This window comes from Anthonomus grandis, chromosome 2, assembly GCF_022605725.1.
Source record: "Anthonomus grandis grandis chromosome 2, icAntGran1.3, whole genome shotgun sequence".
NCBI classification, from domain to species: domain Eukaryota; kingdom Metazoa; phylum Arthropoda; class Insecta; order Coleoptera; family Curculionidae; genus Anthonomus; species Anthonomus grandis.
This window is the reverse complement of record NC_065547.1, coordinates 42269399-42286610: the sequence shown is the minus strand read 5'-3', so window position 1 is coordinate 42286610 and position 17212 is coordinate 42269399. Positions and strand designations below refer to the sequence as shown.

The window sequence follows — 17212 nt, the reverse complement described above, 5'->3', positions numbered from 1 at the left end:
CAAATGTCGATTTTCCCCACTCTCCACCGTCTGTCACTGTCATTTTGCCGCCAATCAAAAGAGGTTATGCGCAGTTTAAAATTACAAACTTGTCAAATGAAAAAAACTAAACAACAAAAACGAATATTTCCCAAATTTTCTTCTAATTTCTCCTCTTTTTTATTAATTCTGTGCAAAAAGTGCGTTAAGAACCAGCATAATGCCATGCGAAATGATAACTTTGCAACTGGGCCAGTGCGGCAACCAGAGTAAGTGTTTTTTCATGTTCTGCAGTACTCTTTTTCATTAGTTCTTTTGTAAATTTTTAGTTGGTTTTGAGTTCTGGAAGCGTCTTTGTACAGAACATGGCATAAATCCTGAAGGTATACTCGAAGATTTTGCAACTGAAGGTAAGAAAATTTTCCTGCAACTTGCTGGTCCTTTGAATCCCCTTAATGCCTTAAATACTTAAATCTATTGTTCTAGGCATAGACAGAAAGGATGTCTTCTTCTATCAGGCAGATGATGAGCACTACATTCCAAGAGCAGTGCTTCTTGACTTGGAACCAAGGGTTATAAATACAATCTTAAACTCGCCATATTCTAAACTTTATAATCAGGAGAATGTATTTTTGTCTAAGAATGGAGGTGGAGCTGGTGAGTGTAAGAATTCCGTTTGCTACAATATAGAGTGTTTCAACCTGCCATAATTTGTAATTGAATAATAAATGGCTCTGGTATGAAGAATGTATTGATTCTCTTCATATTCTTGACATAATTAGTGCTGCAATATAATTCATGAAACAGTGGGGATTTTCTTGTACTTGGTATCTGACTCACTGAGCAGATGGTTTATCTATTTATTACTTTACATGAGTAAAAAACTTTTAGATGCTCAATTAATATTAACTTTCCTTTTCTCTACATTTTCAATACCATATAATTTTCTTAGCTGAATGTATTTGATCAATAATAATTTTATAATGTTATGTGTCTTAGAAAATGTCTCTGTACCCTATCAATATCATATATAATATATAAGCAATATATTCTTTAATAAACATAAATTGAAAATCTTATTAAAAAAACAATAGTTTGAAAAAATAAAAATGCTTTAACTAGGTATTTGGATTCAATGATAAATTCTAAGCATTATTCAATAAGGCATAAGGGATATAGGACTATGAATATATCCTTAGGTAATAACATTTTTCTACCTAATTATAAAAAGAAAATAAGTTAATTAAATGAACTCAATACCTATAGCCTGTTTTAATAAACTTTAATATAGCTTAATTTTGATGTATTAGTAGCTATAACATTAATTATTGTTCTCTAAATTCTTAAAAAATCATTAATTTTGAAGTTCCTCAATTAGACTTAGAATCATAAGAATAAGTATATCTATAAAGTCTAACAGGCAAAAACAGGAAACAGAAGGAGATGGCTGGAACATATATAAAAAAAAGACCAATTGCAATAGTCAATAAGAACAAGTCCTTGATAGGAATGAAAGAAGCTATGCTTAGAAAAAATATATAGAAGAACTGTGATGGTAATTGACTTCTAATCAGAAATAATTACAATCTAACTGGACCACTAAGAACATAAAGAACAATCTACAGCTATATCATATTCATGGAGATATTCTTCCAAGAATTAAATCTGATCTAGTTTCTGCATACTGGATGCTAAGAAGAATTAAATTCTTTAGTGTTGTAACAGCTGATGTCCGATCACTGCCTATTCACCAATTTAAGAAAAGAATAAAAAATATCTTATAGATAATGCATTTTATATATCGTCAACAATATTCTCAAACCTCGTAAGTATGAAACAGGAACTTTTCAGGAGAGCTCAAAAACGGTATTATTTACAATGTGTTAAGTAAAACAAAAATATACTGATTATATACTGTATTTATTTTGTTTATAAAAATTATATGGTATAAATTTTTTGTTTTTGGACTAATATTACCGAATTATATAGAAAAATATGATTTACGAGGTTTAATATAGTTAGTTTGAATAGAGGTTTGTGAGGGAACTAAAAAAAAGAAAACAAGTAATCAGGTATAAAGGCATTTTATTTACTTACAAACTTTGTGAAATATTTAACAAAAACTTATAATATTTATAAATTAATAATAATTTCAATTTTTGTAAAACAGATGGTAGTCTGCTTTAAGAACTCTGGTTAGCTCTTGCAAGTGGTCATACTTGTCCTTTTGAATTCCAGGAGCAGTGGTATATAAATCCACAGGCTTTCTAGTTAAAAATTTCCCTGGTCTTTGAGGTATAGGCTGCCAAATATCTGTCTTTTTCAATTTGTATTCAATAGTAAGGTTTGATCCATTATACTTCAAGGCTCTTATGTCTGTAACAACTGGATCACCTGCCTTTTTTCCGGGACGAATAGAACTATAATATTTTAAATTGGAATATGCTTTAAAAAATGTGTGTTCGAAATAAATCACATAATTGTTCATAATGATTTTTCTCAATATAGTCTACAATGCACGAGGAAAACTCATTAGCTGTAACATTTCCCTCGCCCTCATGCCAGACGTAACAGGTAACTGCGTGTGTAACATTATTAAACAATGTAAAGTTGTGAAAGATTATTTCGAACGAGTGCTAACATTCTTAATCCTCTTCCAGACATGTTAGCACAATTTATTGTAAAGTTTAGCACGTAAAAACTGAGACTACTAAGAACAACGCAATTATAAACGTATTTTTTAAATGTAAACAAACGGACATACGAGGTCTAAGAATATCGTTTTAAAGCGCGCGAAAACCACCTCTAGCACGCGAATGTCCATATATGAGGTTTGGATTGTTATTTTTGGACAATAAAATTTACGAGGTTTGGTTTGTTTGTATTATGAAGGTTAAAATATTTTTATTTTTATGTGAGGTACGGTAATATAACGTAGAAACATATGAGGATTGGTTTGCTGTAAAAAAACGAATTTGAACCAAAATTGACTTACGAGGTTTGAGAATATTGTCGACGAATTTGAGCAATACCCAGAATCTAATTTTAATATGTTGTGACTAGTCCATTTATTATATTGTTTCAGCATTTTACATTCTAATTTATGAAAGTATGTAGTGTGCCATATTTTGTGTTCATAATTTTAAAACTGTGATTCACTATTTTTTTATTTTCATCATTTTAAATTTTTGTTTCTAATTTATTTTGAATCATATGTTTATAGCTGTTATTCTATTTTACTGACTTGTGTAAACTTATTTATATTTGTATTGACATGAAAAAATTATTATTAATATACTTAAAGTACCTGTCAATACTTAAATTTCATGAAATGAAAGAGGCATCATGACACTACATAAAGTGTTGTGCTTTATTTTCATGGCAGTACCTAACAGGAGCAATGCAAGAAAATGAGATGACCCTAGACTCATTAATCTGATAAACCATATATTAACAATAAACCTTAAGATAATGAATACACCAGAGAATATACAAAAAGTGTGAGAGAGATATGAGCCACTCATAATTCAGAATAGACACTCTTCAAGAATAAATATTCTTGAAAATACTTAAATATATACAAAAATTAAGGTTTTTCTTGGTAGTAATAATATTTATTATTATACAGGGTTACTGGTAATTCGATACATTCCTTTGGAGATGTGATAGGGGAGGGGGTAAGAAGTAAATTGAACCCTAATATGTATTATGCAAAAGTTGATAGTTTTCGACATATTTAATTTTTTCTGTTTTTCTTCAAAATGTAGACCTTTAAAAGGCAGTTTCCAGAAAATCCGCTGTATATTTTTTTAACTTTTTAGGCAAAATACATGCTCAACACAATAGTGTTACGTTTGTAATGGCAAAAGTCCCGCAAATAGTTGTAACCATAGGTAAATTCTCGATGCAAAGTGTAATTTTTTTTTCTTAAATAAAATACACTTTCTAGTGGATATTTTTTGAAAAAAAATTATGCTACATTCTTCAAAATTTACGTAAAACTTTCTTATTATCTAAGCTAACTCATAGGCTATAAATGCTACCAAAAATTTTAACAGAATTTTGTATTTTTATTATTAATAGTAAGAACGCACTTGAAAAATGCCAAGTGGTATTTACTTCTATGGTATTTAAGTACTATAGCAACAATTTGTTTTTTTAATTTTATTGTTAAAAATTTGATGTGTAGATAGTCTGACAGCAATAATTGTTGTGGAAAGTAGTTAAATTACGAGTTTCGAGTTTATTTTTCTCGTGTTTTCAAAGAAGGTATTCTATTGGTTTCTGCGCTATGGCCACGTTTACTAACGCTGAATATGCAGATATTATGTTTGTTTATGGGTTTTGCAATGGTAATGCCGCGGAGTCTCGCCGAGAATACCAACGTCGCTTTCCGAACCGCCGCATTCCAAATGTCCGTGTTTTCGCTTCGACCTACCGAGCTATCGCTGAAACTGGATCCGTAAAACCAAGAAGAGGTGACGCTGGCGCTCCTCGCGTATATCGAGCAGAAGATGAGGAGGAAATATTAAGACATTTTGAAGACGATCCAACCACATCCACTAATGCCGTAGTGCAGCAAACAGGATCATCGCAATGGAAAGTTTGGTCCACGATTCGGTAAATGGGAAGCCATCCTTATCATTATACGCCTGTTCAAGGATTGGAAGAAGGGGACCCGATAAGAAGGGTAGAATTCTGCAGATTTATTATAAATTCTGATTCAGACAATAGAACTTTTTTAACCGACATTTTGTGGACGGACGAGTCAAAGTTTAGTCATGAGGGCATTACAAATTTTCATAACCTTCATTTTTGGGCCGAAGAAAATCCCCGTTTAACAAGAGAAACCAGTTTTCAAAGAAAGTTTTCTGTAAATGTGTGGATGGGACTTATTGGCCGGGATGTAATAGGACCACATTTTTTCCCAGACCATTTAAACGGGGATATTTATGAAAATTTTTTACGACATGACCTACGAAGATCTTTTTGACGATATTCCTCTCGCCGTTAGAGGACGAATGATATTTCAACATGATGGCTGTCCAGCTCATTTTCGGCGGTCAGTTCGGCAGTTCCTAGATGAACGTTTCCCGAATCGTTGGATTGGTAGGTCAGGTCTAATAGCTTGGCCAGCACGAAGCCCTGACTTAACCCCGCTTGATTATAGCATATGGGGTCAAATGAAAGCACTGGTTTATGCAACCCCAATAATTACCCGGGAAGATCTTATCCAAAGAATAACCAACGCTGCCCAGCAGATCAGGAATACCATAACAACTAGAACAACAAAGACTGAAATGAGAAGGCGCTGCCGAGCCTGTAGTCGCAATAGAGGCTCTCATTTTGAACAAGATTTGTGAAGGTAAATACTGATAAATGCGTTACTTTACAATTTATAATAAAAATACAAAACCATGTCACCTAACTTTTAAGCATTTGTATCCTGTGAGCTAGCTTAGGTAATAAGGAAGTTTTAAGGAAATTTTGAAGAATGTAGCATAATTTTTTTTCAAAAAATATCCACTAGAAAGTGTAGTATTTTATTTAAGAAAAAAAAATTACACTTTGCATCGAGAATTTACCTATGGTTACAACTATTTGCGGGACTTTTACCATTACAAACGTAACACTATTGTGTTGAGCATGTATTTTGCCTAAAAAGTTAAAAAAATATACAGCGGATTTTCTGGAAACTGCCTTTTAAACCACTAAGGTCTACATTTTGAAGAAAAACAGAAAAAATTAAATATGTCGAAAACTATCAACTTTTGCATAATACATATTAGGGTTCAATTTACTTCTTACCCCCTCCCCTATCACATCTCCAAAGGAATGTATCGAATTACCAGTAACCCTGTATATAAGTCTAAAAATCACCAATCAGAACTTTGGTTTTTCAATATGCATTCCATAAAGTGAAACTACCTAAACATAATAAATCAGTTGACCCAAATGAAAGCAATTAACAAATAAATTTTCATTATTGATATAGTTGCAGTTATTTATTTATATATTCAATTACAAACACCTTAACAGGTAATTACATATACTACTTATTACATTACTAACTTATCCCCCTGTTCCTCTTATAACCTTATTTTTAAAACTATTACAAGATTAACTATTAAACTATTACTACTCCCGTAAATAGATCATACGAACTATAGTGCGTATTATACAATTTTATTAGTTGGTCTGTTACCCCTCTAATTCCATAATTGTTACGGTGAGATCGTTCATAGAAAAGGATCCTTTGACGTGTAACCCTATTTGGGATTTTTAATAATATCCTATTTAAAAGATAAGAACTATCTATTTTACTGTTAAGTAATTTAAACAAAAAATAGATTCTGGCATTATTTCTTCTAATTTCCAAAGTTTGCAGTCCAACTAGCTGACATCTAATGTTATAACAAATAGTTTCGTAAGGGAACCTATGTTTATAAAGTAAAAATTTGCAAAACTTATTTTGAACTTTTTCTATATGATTACTAATATGTATGTTATAAAATGGTGACCAGACAATACAGTTGTATTCTAAAACACTACAAACTGAACTATTGTATAAACATTTTATGGTTCTAATATCAGTGATTTGATCACAATGTCTCATAATAAAACCTAGCATTCTAAAACCCTTCATCGTGATGTTATCAACATGAGCATTAAAAGTCAATTGATGGTCAAAAATAACGCCTAAATCATTAAAAGTGTCTACACTTTCTAGCAAACATCCGTCTAATGTATATGTAAAATTATAAGGAACTTTTTTCCGGTGAAAGGACATAACTTTACATTTTTTAACATTAAGGTTCAAAAAATTTTCTACACACCATTGATTAAAATTATTTAAATCTAGTTGCACTAAGGAACAGTCTTCATCACAGTCAATAGTTTGAAAAAATTTTACATCGTCAGCATAATTATAAAAGACATTCACAGTGTTTAAAAACAGATACAGCTTCAGTTATATATAAAAGGAACAAAATTGCCCCAAGATGTGATCCCTGAGGCACTCCAGAAGTCACTCGAATTTCCCTTGAAGTTAGCTTGACTTGTTGAGTATGACTATTCAAATATGAATCGATCCACTTCAGATATGATCCATGTACTCCCAATGCTTCAAGTTTCTTTATCAACAGACCATGGCATACACTGTCGAATGCTTTTTGTAAATCGGTGTAAACAAGATCAATCTGATAGCCTTTTTCGATATTTTCACTCAAAAAATCCTGAAAATCCGCTAGGTTTGTCGCTGTTAATCTACTTTTGTAAAAGCCATGTTGATTCGGAGAAATATAGGATTTGAAGGTGTTAAAAATTTCATCAGTCAAAATTGATTGAAGACCAAATATTTTGGAGAAAACTGAAAGCAAAGAAACACCCCTATAATTTCCAATCTCAATTTTGCATCTACTTTTAAAAATAGGGAATAGAACTGACAGCTTCCAATACGTGGGAAATAAAGATGTATCAAATGACCTCTGAAAAATTTACCGAAGAGGCTCAACCTACACAAATGAATAGTTTTTGATATCTGGTGAGATTCCATCAGGTCCTGATCCTTTATTGCATCCAATGAGTTAAGCTTGCCCAGTATTTCTTCATTGGTAAAAATATGATGTGAAAGAACAGACACCAGATGTAATATATTTGTTAGAAAAATTCGAATAGCGGGATTCAAAATGGTCAGCAAAAGCCTCAGATTCTTCCTCGGGAGTCTCCATAGTCATCCCCTTGTATTCCACAGATTTTGGTATTCCTTTATCTTTACGCAGATTGTTAACATAGGACCAAAAATACTTCATATTATCTGGTATCATTTGTTCTGTATTAGTGACAAAGAGAAGGTAACACAAATCCATGAGGTACTTTGTCTCTAATCTAACCGCAGAATAATTATCGTAGTCCCCTTGTAGACCTGACCTTTTATATTTTTTATGAAGCCTGTTCTTATAAGCAATTTTGTTTTTCAGTTCTTGACTGTACCATAATGGAAACTTTTCGTGCATAATAGTCTTGCTGGGCACAAACTTATCAACAACAAATGTTATATGCCTATAAAATTCATCCACCATTTCATCAACAGTATTACGATGAAACACTTGATCCCAGTCGACTGAAGCAAAATATTGAGTAACTTCCTGTTAATTTGCACGCTCAAATAAATGGATTTTGGTCTTAGCTCTATTTTTACATGTGGGAATATTTCCCATGATAACCTGCATGTCCAAAGCTGGATGATAGCAATCAAGCCTACACAATGCTTGATCGATAAGAGATACCTTGATATTGTGGGGGGTGTCTGTAAAGATCAGATCCAAAAGTTTACCCATATGGTTAATAACTGAATTCATGTTTTCTTTAGGAAATAACTGGGCTTCTGGCTATTCGCAAGGTGAAAAGCTAAATGAAGAAATTTTTGATATTATTGATAGAGAAGCAGATGGCAGTGACAGCCTGGAGGGTTTTGTCCTGTGCCACTCTATAGCAGGCGGTACTGGCTCTGGCATGGGCTCAAATATTCTGGAAAAACTCTCAGACAGATTTCCAAAAAAGCTAGTGCAAACATATAGTGTTTTTCCAAATTTAGATGAAATAAGGTAGAACAGGAGCAAATTCTTGGTGACATTATTATTTTAAAAGGTTATTATTTTTAGTGATGTAGTAGTTCAGCCATATAACTCCCTACTCACCTTAAAAAGACTTACAGAATCAGCAGATTCAGTGGTAGTTCTTGATAATACTGCCCTTAACAGAATCGCAGCTGACAGACTTAAAATTCAAAACCCCACGTTCACACAAATCAACAGTTTGGTCAGCACAATCATGTCTGTATCTACCACCACTTTAAGGTAAATTTAACCTGTAATTCTGCATATCTAACTCATTTTAATTGAATAATTGAATTTTTAGGTACCCTTCCTATATGAACAATGACCTCATGGGTCTTTTAGCCCCCTTGATCCCAACCCCTCGTCTTCATTTCTTAATGACCGGCTACACCCCCTTATCTACAGACACAGACGAAGCTAGTGTCCGAAAAACTACAGTTTTGGACGTTATGAGGCGTTTGCTGCAGCCCAAGAATATGATGGTTTCCACCGCTCAGGACAGGAGTTCCCAGCACTGTTTCATCTCTATTTTAAATATTATTCAGGGTGAGGTTGATCCCACTCAGGTGCATAAATCTCTGCAGAGAATTAGGGAAAGGAAACTGGCTCAGTTTATTCCTTGGGGACCTGCCAGTATACAGGTGGCACTGTCTAGGAAGAGTCCATACGTGTCTACTGCGCATAGGGTGTCTGGGCTTATGTTAGCGAATCACACAAATATTAGTTCGGTAAGTACATTATAGTGAAAGACAAATTAAAGATGAGATTGTTATGACAACAATGATTAACTAATATTAGAAAATTACTCAATTACAAACTTGATATTTTGTGAGAAGTTATTAAATATTTTAACGCATAACAAACTGATTTCTTAACTTAATACTGGGTAGGCAAGATTTATTAGACTCTCAAATATTAGATCTATATATGTTTTTTTTGATTCAGCAGACGTTCCTAAGGCTATTATAAGTAAAAACACCAAAATTTATTATTATACAACAAATGTTACTAAACAGAAGGGTAACTTGGCAATAAAATCTTTTTACATGAAAATATCATTTTGGATTGTCGTCGATGTACCTTTAAATACTGATGCTTTTTGTAAATGTTGTTTTAGAGCACCATCTAATTCAGCACTAAAATCAATCAAGCCTCGGAAAACCCCAGGATTAGAAGATGACATAGACTCATCATGTCCTCTTAACGCGAGTTCGAAAGCTCCACAAAAACGTCCACAATTAATAATAATGTTTAAAATATATCGATTTTGTTTTACCTGTTCGTTATGCAGGTCAATATTTCGACGATATGCACCACTTAATTGGGCCGCTACATTGACACTTCCAAAAAGTGAATATTGTACGACATTCTTCATATGTGTTGCCGATCAGTAAAACCTACTTTTGTCCAAGAAACTTCGCCTCCAAACAATAAACAACAGGTGCAAGTCAGGATTAAACGTTCTCATAAAAGTCCTTCTTTGCTAGACACAGATTGTTCTATTTTTAAAGGCGGAGTAGGCCTGCCAAGTCTTTTTATCTCAGTCTTATCATTTAATGATCGGCTACAGAACGGCTCTGCAATTTAACTTTGCACCCAATTCATTTTTACCACTAAAGCTTTAAATTAAAATTTATTTATATAAATTATGTTTACAAAACAGTAAATTAATTCAACACATAAAAACACAACAACGTACCGCGCCATAAACTGAATCAATGATCGGATTTTATTTAATTTTTCGGTAAAATAAACAAGGTTTGCACTATTCTTGCAACCACACGCACCTTATGAGAAACAATATACGTCTATTATTATTTACTATTGACTATTAAAATTTGGGTATTTTAAAATTAAACTTACGTGAGTATTGACAATGCAATTCATTCAGCGAGCTCCACCATGTATACAGCAAGAGATTGAGAGTACCATGAAACAAAAATGTTTACGATTTACTGTACTGACCTATCTAATAAAGATTAAGTTTACTCACCGGGGAACCTCGGTCCCCTTGATTAGATGTTTGCTAATAATTTACATATATATATATCTTCTTTCTTCGACGACTAGCTAGTGTCCCCTAAAATAGTTAAGGCTACCCCAGACGCTCCACTGCCGCTAAGCAGTAAGCATCTCAACACTCGGAAACTAAGATAACATATACCGAGATCTTAGAATCCAAATCACACAATCGACCACAACCTGGTAATACCTCGCTAAACAGCGACAAACTCTGGTATACCATAAAACTCTAGCCATGGACTTATACAACAACATAAAATAATATTATAACAACAAAAAAGTAATATTTTATATAACAACAATATAAAATATTACTCACATTTCGACATGATTAACCTGTGCACAAAACAATCACAACCATTCTAACATCCACCTTGTGGACAAACACCACCACACCTGGTCAACTATGACCACTCTATGTACATGGCTCTTTATAAGCCGAAGTGCTAGCACTCACTGCCTCTTTTACTTTTCTGGGTCTCTCTCAATCTCTGCTTATTTTATTATTTATGTTATTCTATTTATAGGGTATAGATTTTCAAGGATGTAAGATAATTCTCGGGCGATTGAGACACTTTTAAACGAATACAGGGTGTTTATAAAATATACGTTTATTAAATATAATTAATTACTTTAGGATATTTTACACTATTTTTATAATATTATTCAGTGTTATTATCAGAATGATGTAGATCTTAACACTTTTGATCATCATGATATTTTAACATAAATAATGTTATTAAATTGTTACTATAACATCTAAATATCATCTTTTGATGTTCATTTCTTTTAATTATGACAAATATCCTTGGTTCTTTAAGGTATCCCAAGTACTCTTTAACCTTACAAAACCAGTGCACAAAAACCATGTGAGCATACACGCAAATTATAAAATGAACAGAATGTACAGTACATTTTTTTAAATTTTGGTAGTCTTAGGATTAGTGTACCGTAGTACCAGTAAGTGTACCATAAGTGAATTAAAAAGAAACGTATTTTTGCTGAACCGCCCTGTATTTCCGTTATAAAAGGCGCTAGACCCAAAATTATGGTTTTTTCAAGCCTACTATATAACTTCTATTTAAGTGCAGTTACAGAGTGTTTCATAATGGGCTTGTTGCCGACTTTTTTTTTTCGCAATTTTTTTCATAGAATTCAACAACACTTAACATCCTAAATAAACTGTAAAAATTTCAGCTTTCTATGTATATCCAATCTTTAGATATTCGACGTTAAATATTGAATATCCGTAAAAGCCGCTTCCTCCATTTTTGACGTCACGCCGCAGCAGCTCTCTGCGGGCGGCCGACCCCGAACGCCTTTGAGTCGGACATTTCAGTGTTTTTGATGTTATTATTTGTTATTATCTAGTTCGCCGCTATAAAAAAGGGTCTATTTTGTTTGATGCCTGAATGTAATAAAACACTATTATTATTAGTTAAACTATTGTTTTGATTAGTGGAGTTTTGTGCAATGTTTTCAATCGAAAGAGGCTTCATAAAGGCATATTCTGGGAATTTGCCAGAAGTAGATATCTGCATCAAAGGCTTATGCTGTGACCAGATGTCGAGTTTTAGATGGATGTTTAGTCGAAAGCATTTTAGGGGCAAAACTTTTTCAAACAAAAGCAATGAAGAGGGGATTAAATCTGGAAAGTGACATTTTAAAAGTATTGGAAAACCAAATGGGGCAAAAATTCTCGAAAGCAGGAATATTTCTTTCTCAAGAAAATCCTCTAATAGGTGCCTCTCCTGATGCTATAAATAGTACATCTGTAGTTGAAATTAAAAGTCCAACAACCGAAAAGTCATGTTTAAATTACATAGATTCCGACGGAAATATTAAGAAAAAATACTTGTATCAAATTCAGATACAAATGTATCTTAGTAATAGAGCGCATGGAATTTTTGTCATCTCACATCCCGATTTTGAAAAATCAAAAAAAATTACAATTAAACATTGTGATTTTGATGAAAAAAGACTTGTGAAATCTGTAATAAAACAACTGAATAAATTTTGGTTGGAAAACATTTTTAATAAAATAATGTAAAATATTACTCTGTGTACTTATTTCACTAAATAATCTTGTAAATTAATAATTCCACAAACTATTTGCACTATTAAATCTAAATATTTAACTAAACTTAAATGAACACTAGCATGAGGTTGAAGAATGGAAAATTCCCTTATTCGAGAAATCACTCGTTCAACATGTATTCTTAAGCTTGCAATTCTTTTTGATTCTGTAACTTCATTCTTCGAACTTTTTTGACTTGATGAAACAGATGGTGGTCTAACCAGTTGATTATTATTGGCTAAAAGTTGATTTTCGAGATGCTTAAACCCTCTGTCGGCCATTACTTGAGCCCCTGGATCTAATTTTGCCAAAAAATTTGATTCTTCAACTATCATTTTATCAGTAGTTCTACCACCAAAGCCACTAGAAATGTAAGAAATAAAACCATTTGGTGTACATGCTATTAAATATTTCATAGTGTTACAACCTTTATATTCTGACCATGAAAGAACTGTAGTATTGGGTTGCTTGGTTTTTGTATAAGTATTTTTTGTTTTGTGTAAGTCAATAATACATTGAACATTTTTATATCTATGCCTAAAGGGAATAGGAAGTTTTTCTTGGACATCATTTAATGATTTAAATTGCACAAATGGATAAAAGTAACCTGCTAATAAAGGTATAGTTTTTTGAATAATATTACATACCCTAGCAACTTGTATGCCAAAATCGTCAGCTAATATTCTATAGGATAAATTTAGTTTTATCTTTTTGAAAGTTAAAAAAATATCTAATCTATCTAATTTACATTTTTGCGCTAGAATATTTACAATAAACAATGAATGGCTAGGAATACCTATATAAAGTTTTGGATTTCTTTCTATTAAAAACGTAGATCTTTTTCGTATTTCTTCTGAAAAGTCCATATTCTCCATATATTGCGTATTGTCAGAATCCGACATACTTAGCTGTGACAAGCTAAATGTGGACGTAGAGCCGCTAGTGGAAATAGAGATAGAATAAAAGAAACAAAAGATAGGAAGAAAAGAAACCGCATTATCTTCGAATCATTTTGCTTAAATGCACATTTTCTTTTTTTCTTCTCTTTTTCCACTGGCACCAAATCATCTGGCTTACATTGAATTCCCTTGCTGCGACTTTCTACCTTAAATAAAACTTGAATGCCTACATCTTTTTGTTTCGGTTCTGTTTCGCTTGTCACGTTATCTTCTTGTTCAACATCCTCGATTTCAGCAGAAGTCCCAGGAAGTAGTAAACTATGAATCAAAGACCGCTGTTCTTTTTTTTGTAAAAACTTCGACTGTTTCGCTTTATGTGCTGTTACTCGACTTTTTTGGCAATCAAAAAATCTCGGTACTACATTTGGCTTAATAAGAATATTACCTTTTTTCATAGTTTTTAAATACATATAATTTTCTATGTCTTCTTTTACCTAAAAGAGGTTAAAGATATAAAATATTTTTTATTCTGCGTTATCATCGCAAACTTTAACTTACATCAAAATGATCCTCACAACAATAAACGTGTGATTTACCAGAAACAAAAACTTCTCGACGCATAGCTTTTTGCCAAACCTTCCTAGCTGTAGGATCAGAAGGCACGTTTATAAATAGTTTCTCAGGGGCATTTTTTGAGGTATTAGGACACTCAGGTACAATACAATATTTCCTCGTAGTTTTTTTGTCACTCATGGTACACCAGAAATTAAATTAAAAAAAGTTACAGAACAGAAAACACCACACGAATACTCGCAACAGACTAAACAAACACGTTTTTTAATTCGATTTCCACTGTTTCTGGCCGTCTCCCGATACCGCGGCGCGGTCGTACCGTCTCGTCTGCTGCATCGTGACGTCACCCGAAGCTCCGCCCCGTTTTCGCGTGGAGCAACTTTGTTAATTTTTTTAAGGGGTTAAAAGTAGGAATAAAAATCTAAAAATTTGGGAATTTACTTTATAGGTGTTTTTCTTTCGATTTGTAAAATAAAAAAAAAAATCGAGAACGGGCCCATTAGTGATATAAACTTCGAGGGATTGTAGAGGGCCTCAAAATAAGCAAGTTTGTGCAATAAATCCCTATCCGAAAATCATTAGATTTTGAGTGATAAAATTATAAGAAAAAGTCTTTATTTTTCACGATAAATTTGATATAATAGGTAGTTTCTATGCATCTACTACTAATTTTTAATACATAATTTAGTTTTTTATTTTTCCAGTAGCGTCCATGCGGGCTAGAACCTAGTGAACTCTTTACTTCTATGTTATACTATACTTACGATGTTAATTATAATAGGATATTATACATACTGTTTTAATACAGTCCTAAAGAAGATATAAGCCACAACCCGTAAAAAGATTTGTATTTTACTATCGCTATTACTATCGCTTTTCGACAAACAAACTTAAGCATTATTAATAAGATGATTAATTCTGATGCTGATTCTTAATTTACTTTTAGTCAATTTTTACAAAAACGGTGATATTTAGCGATTTTAGCGAGAGCACCTTTTTATGCAAAAAGCATATGAGCATCATAATCTGATTTCCAAATGAGCAGAAACTGAAGTCTTAGAGAAATGGGGTTAAATTTACCAAAAATTGCCCTGGTTTCCATGTCCCTGGTTAATATTATTTTTGCTTAGTAGATTCAAAAGTATAAACGTACTAACAATAATTTATGTCCCAAAATTATCGTTGCGGTAGCTAAAGTAGTTCTGAAGCTATAAAATGAAAACTAGCTTTTAGAGATTATCTTCAAAGGGCTCTAGCTTCCTCAGGAAGCATTTCCGGACCCATGTTCAAATGAACCTTCCTTTTTTTTTTGAGATTTTCTTTCTACTTTAGAAGTTTGTTCACGTGATCAACAGAACACCCTGTATATGCTTAAGCAAATGTATAGAAACAAATGTTTGAAACAAACGTCTTAATGAGAAGATCTTATAAGGTTAATAGATTGGAAAAATGTGTTTTTTCCTGAATCTTTTTGAATTATCGAAGAATATCATTTTGAAACGTTTTCAGGAGTTTTAATGCAGTTTCATATAAGATTCCCCCTACAAATATATATAACTAGAACAGCTGAAACAAAAGAACTTATCACATACAATTTTGAAATTAATTTTGTAATATTAGTTAATCTAGATATGTGTTGTTTTCCTTTCAGATTTTAATTAACAATTATATTTTGATATTTAGTGCTTTTGTTGTTTTAATGCTTTTAAAAATGTTGAAAAGGTCCTCATGAGTAAACACAAAACTTGTATTTTTAGAACTAGTTAATATAACTAAATACGTGTATAAGTGCTTTTCTTTTAAACATATCAATACAAAAAGATTGCCTGAGATTTTCATTTAAGGGGTCACCACACATAATTTAATCAGTATAATAAGCCTCGTTTTATAGAAGAAACACTCAATATAAAACCGTGTAACTTTTCAGCTTTTTGACCGAGCCCTGATCCAATACGACAAACTGCGTAAACGCGAGGCCTTTTTAGATCAATTCAAAAAAGAAGAAATGTTCAAAGAAAACCTTGACGAGTTAGATTCGAGCAGGGAGGTCGTGCAAGATCTCGTAGACGAATATATCGCTGCTACTAGAGAAGATTATTGTAACTAAAATTTAGTTAATAAGAGCACCGATCATGACATTTTAAATAAAAACAATAGAACTTTTAAAAGACATATTTTGCAAGTATTGTAACCTCACTACATACTGTTTTATATTTAGTCATATACTGCTCAAGTATTTTGCTAAAATTATTAATTTGTTCCATCCAATAATAGTTATAGTTGCACAAATCCATTATGTATTAGTTTCATATTTTTGATATCCTTAAAGACTATATAATATTTTGGCCTTGTCATCTGTATCAGTTGTGCCATATGTTTTGGAATCTGAAATAGTTTTTGTACTAATATATGTTAGGTGATATTTATTGATAGTTGTTGCCATTTGATTATTAGTATATTTTTGAGTTAATAAAAGTTGGCCTTTATGTTTTTCATGTGTTATTTAAGTTGCTGGCAGAAAAGTCGTGTTTTTTCTTGCACTTGTGTCGTGCTTAAGAGGATCTTTTGCGACTTTAATGCTACGACGTGAACTAACTCAAAAAGAATCTACGTTAAAGATTCGGGTGTAAACAATTACGATTGTAAGGCGAAGTTAGGTTCATCCGGTTTTACGTTTTCCGGTATTCCGGACCTTTACTGTTTAATTAAAAGTATGTCTATTCTTAATGAATCAATATTGTTGCAAATCTTCAAAAAAAAATCAAGCTATTGTTCTATGAAGGTTAATACATTTTATATCCTCTTCAGACCCCCGGTACACATTTGTGTTCAAAATAAAAAAAAAAAATAAAAAAAACTCCATTTTTTGACTTTACCGTTTACGCAAATTAAATTTCAATCGATAAATCCCTATTAGTAACAGTCTGTTTACGCCCCGCAAGTGCCATTTGTTCTCTGGCAGGCAACCTATGCGAAAGTGAAAGTGTTATGGCGTCTACCAGCACAGGTGATTCTGAAAAGGCCAAACCGGTTCGCCGTAAGTA

The 17212-nt window shown here is 32.4% G+C and overlaps 2 protein-coding genes across 4 annotated transcripts in view; both read left to right on the top strand.

Moving 5' to 3' along the window:
• The window catches only part of LOC126750675 (tRNA (guanine(37)-N1)-methyltransferase), a 53008-nt gene that overhangs the window by 13337 nt on the left and 22459 nt on the right, over window positions 1-17212 (top strand). The gene's annotated exons all lie outside the window — the stretch shown is intronic.
• LOC126750677 (tubulin gamma-1 chain) lies at window positions 59-16654 on the top strand. The gene is made up of 7 exons (XM_050460355.1): window positions 59-248; window positions 309-389; window positions 466-636; window positions 8351-8585; window positions 8643-8837; window positions 8899-9325; window positions 16096-16654. Exons 1-7 carry the CDS (start codon window positions 200-202, stop codon window positions 16273-16275), a joined length of 1338 nt encoding a protein of 445 aa, XP_050316312.1. The 5' UTR covers window positions 59-199; the 3' UTR covers window positions 16276-16654.

Coding starts and splice junctions, on each gene's coding strand:
- LOC126750677 (XM_050460355.1), top strand. CDS start 200: ATGCCATGCGAAATGATAACTTTGCAACTGGGCCAGTGCGGCAACCAG. Junction 390..465: donor CGAAGATTTTGCAACTGAAG/GTAAGAAAATTT, acceptor CTATTGTTCTAG/GCATAGACAGAAAGGATGTC. Junction 9,326..16,095: donor ATCACACAAATATTAGTTCG/GTAAGTACATTA, acceptor GTAACTTTTCAG/CTTTTTGACCGAGCCCTGAT.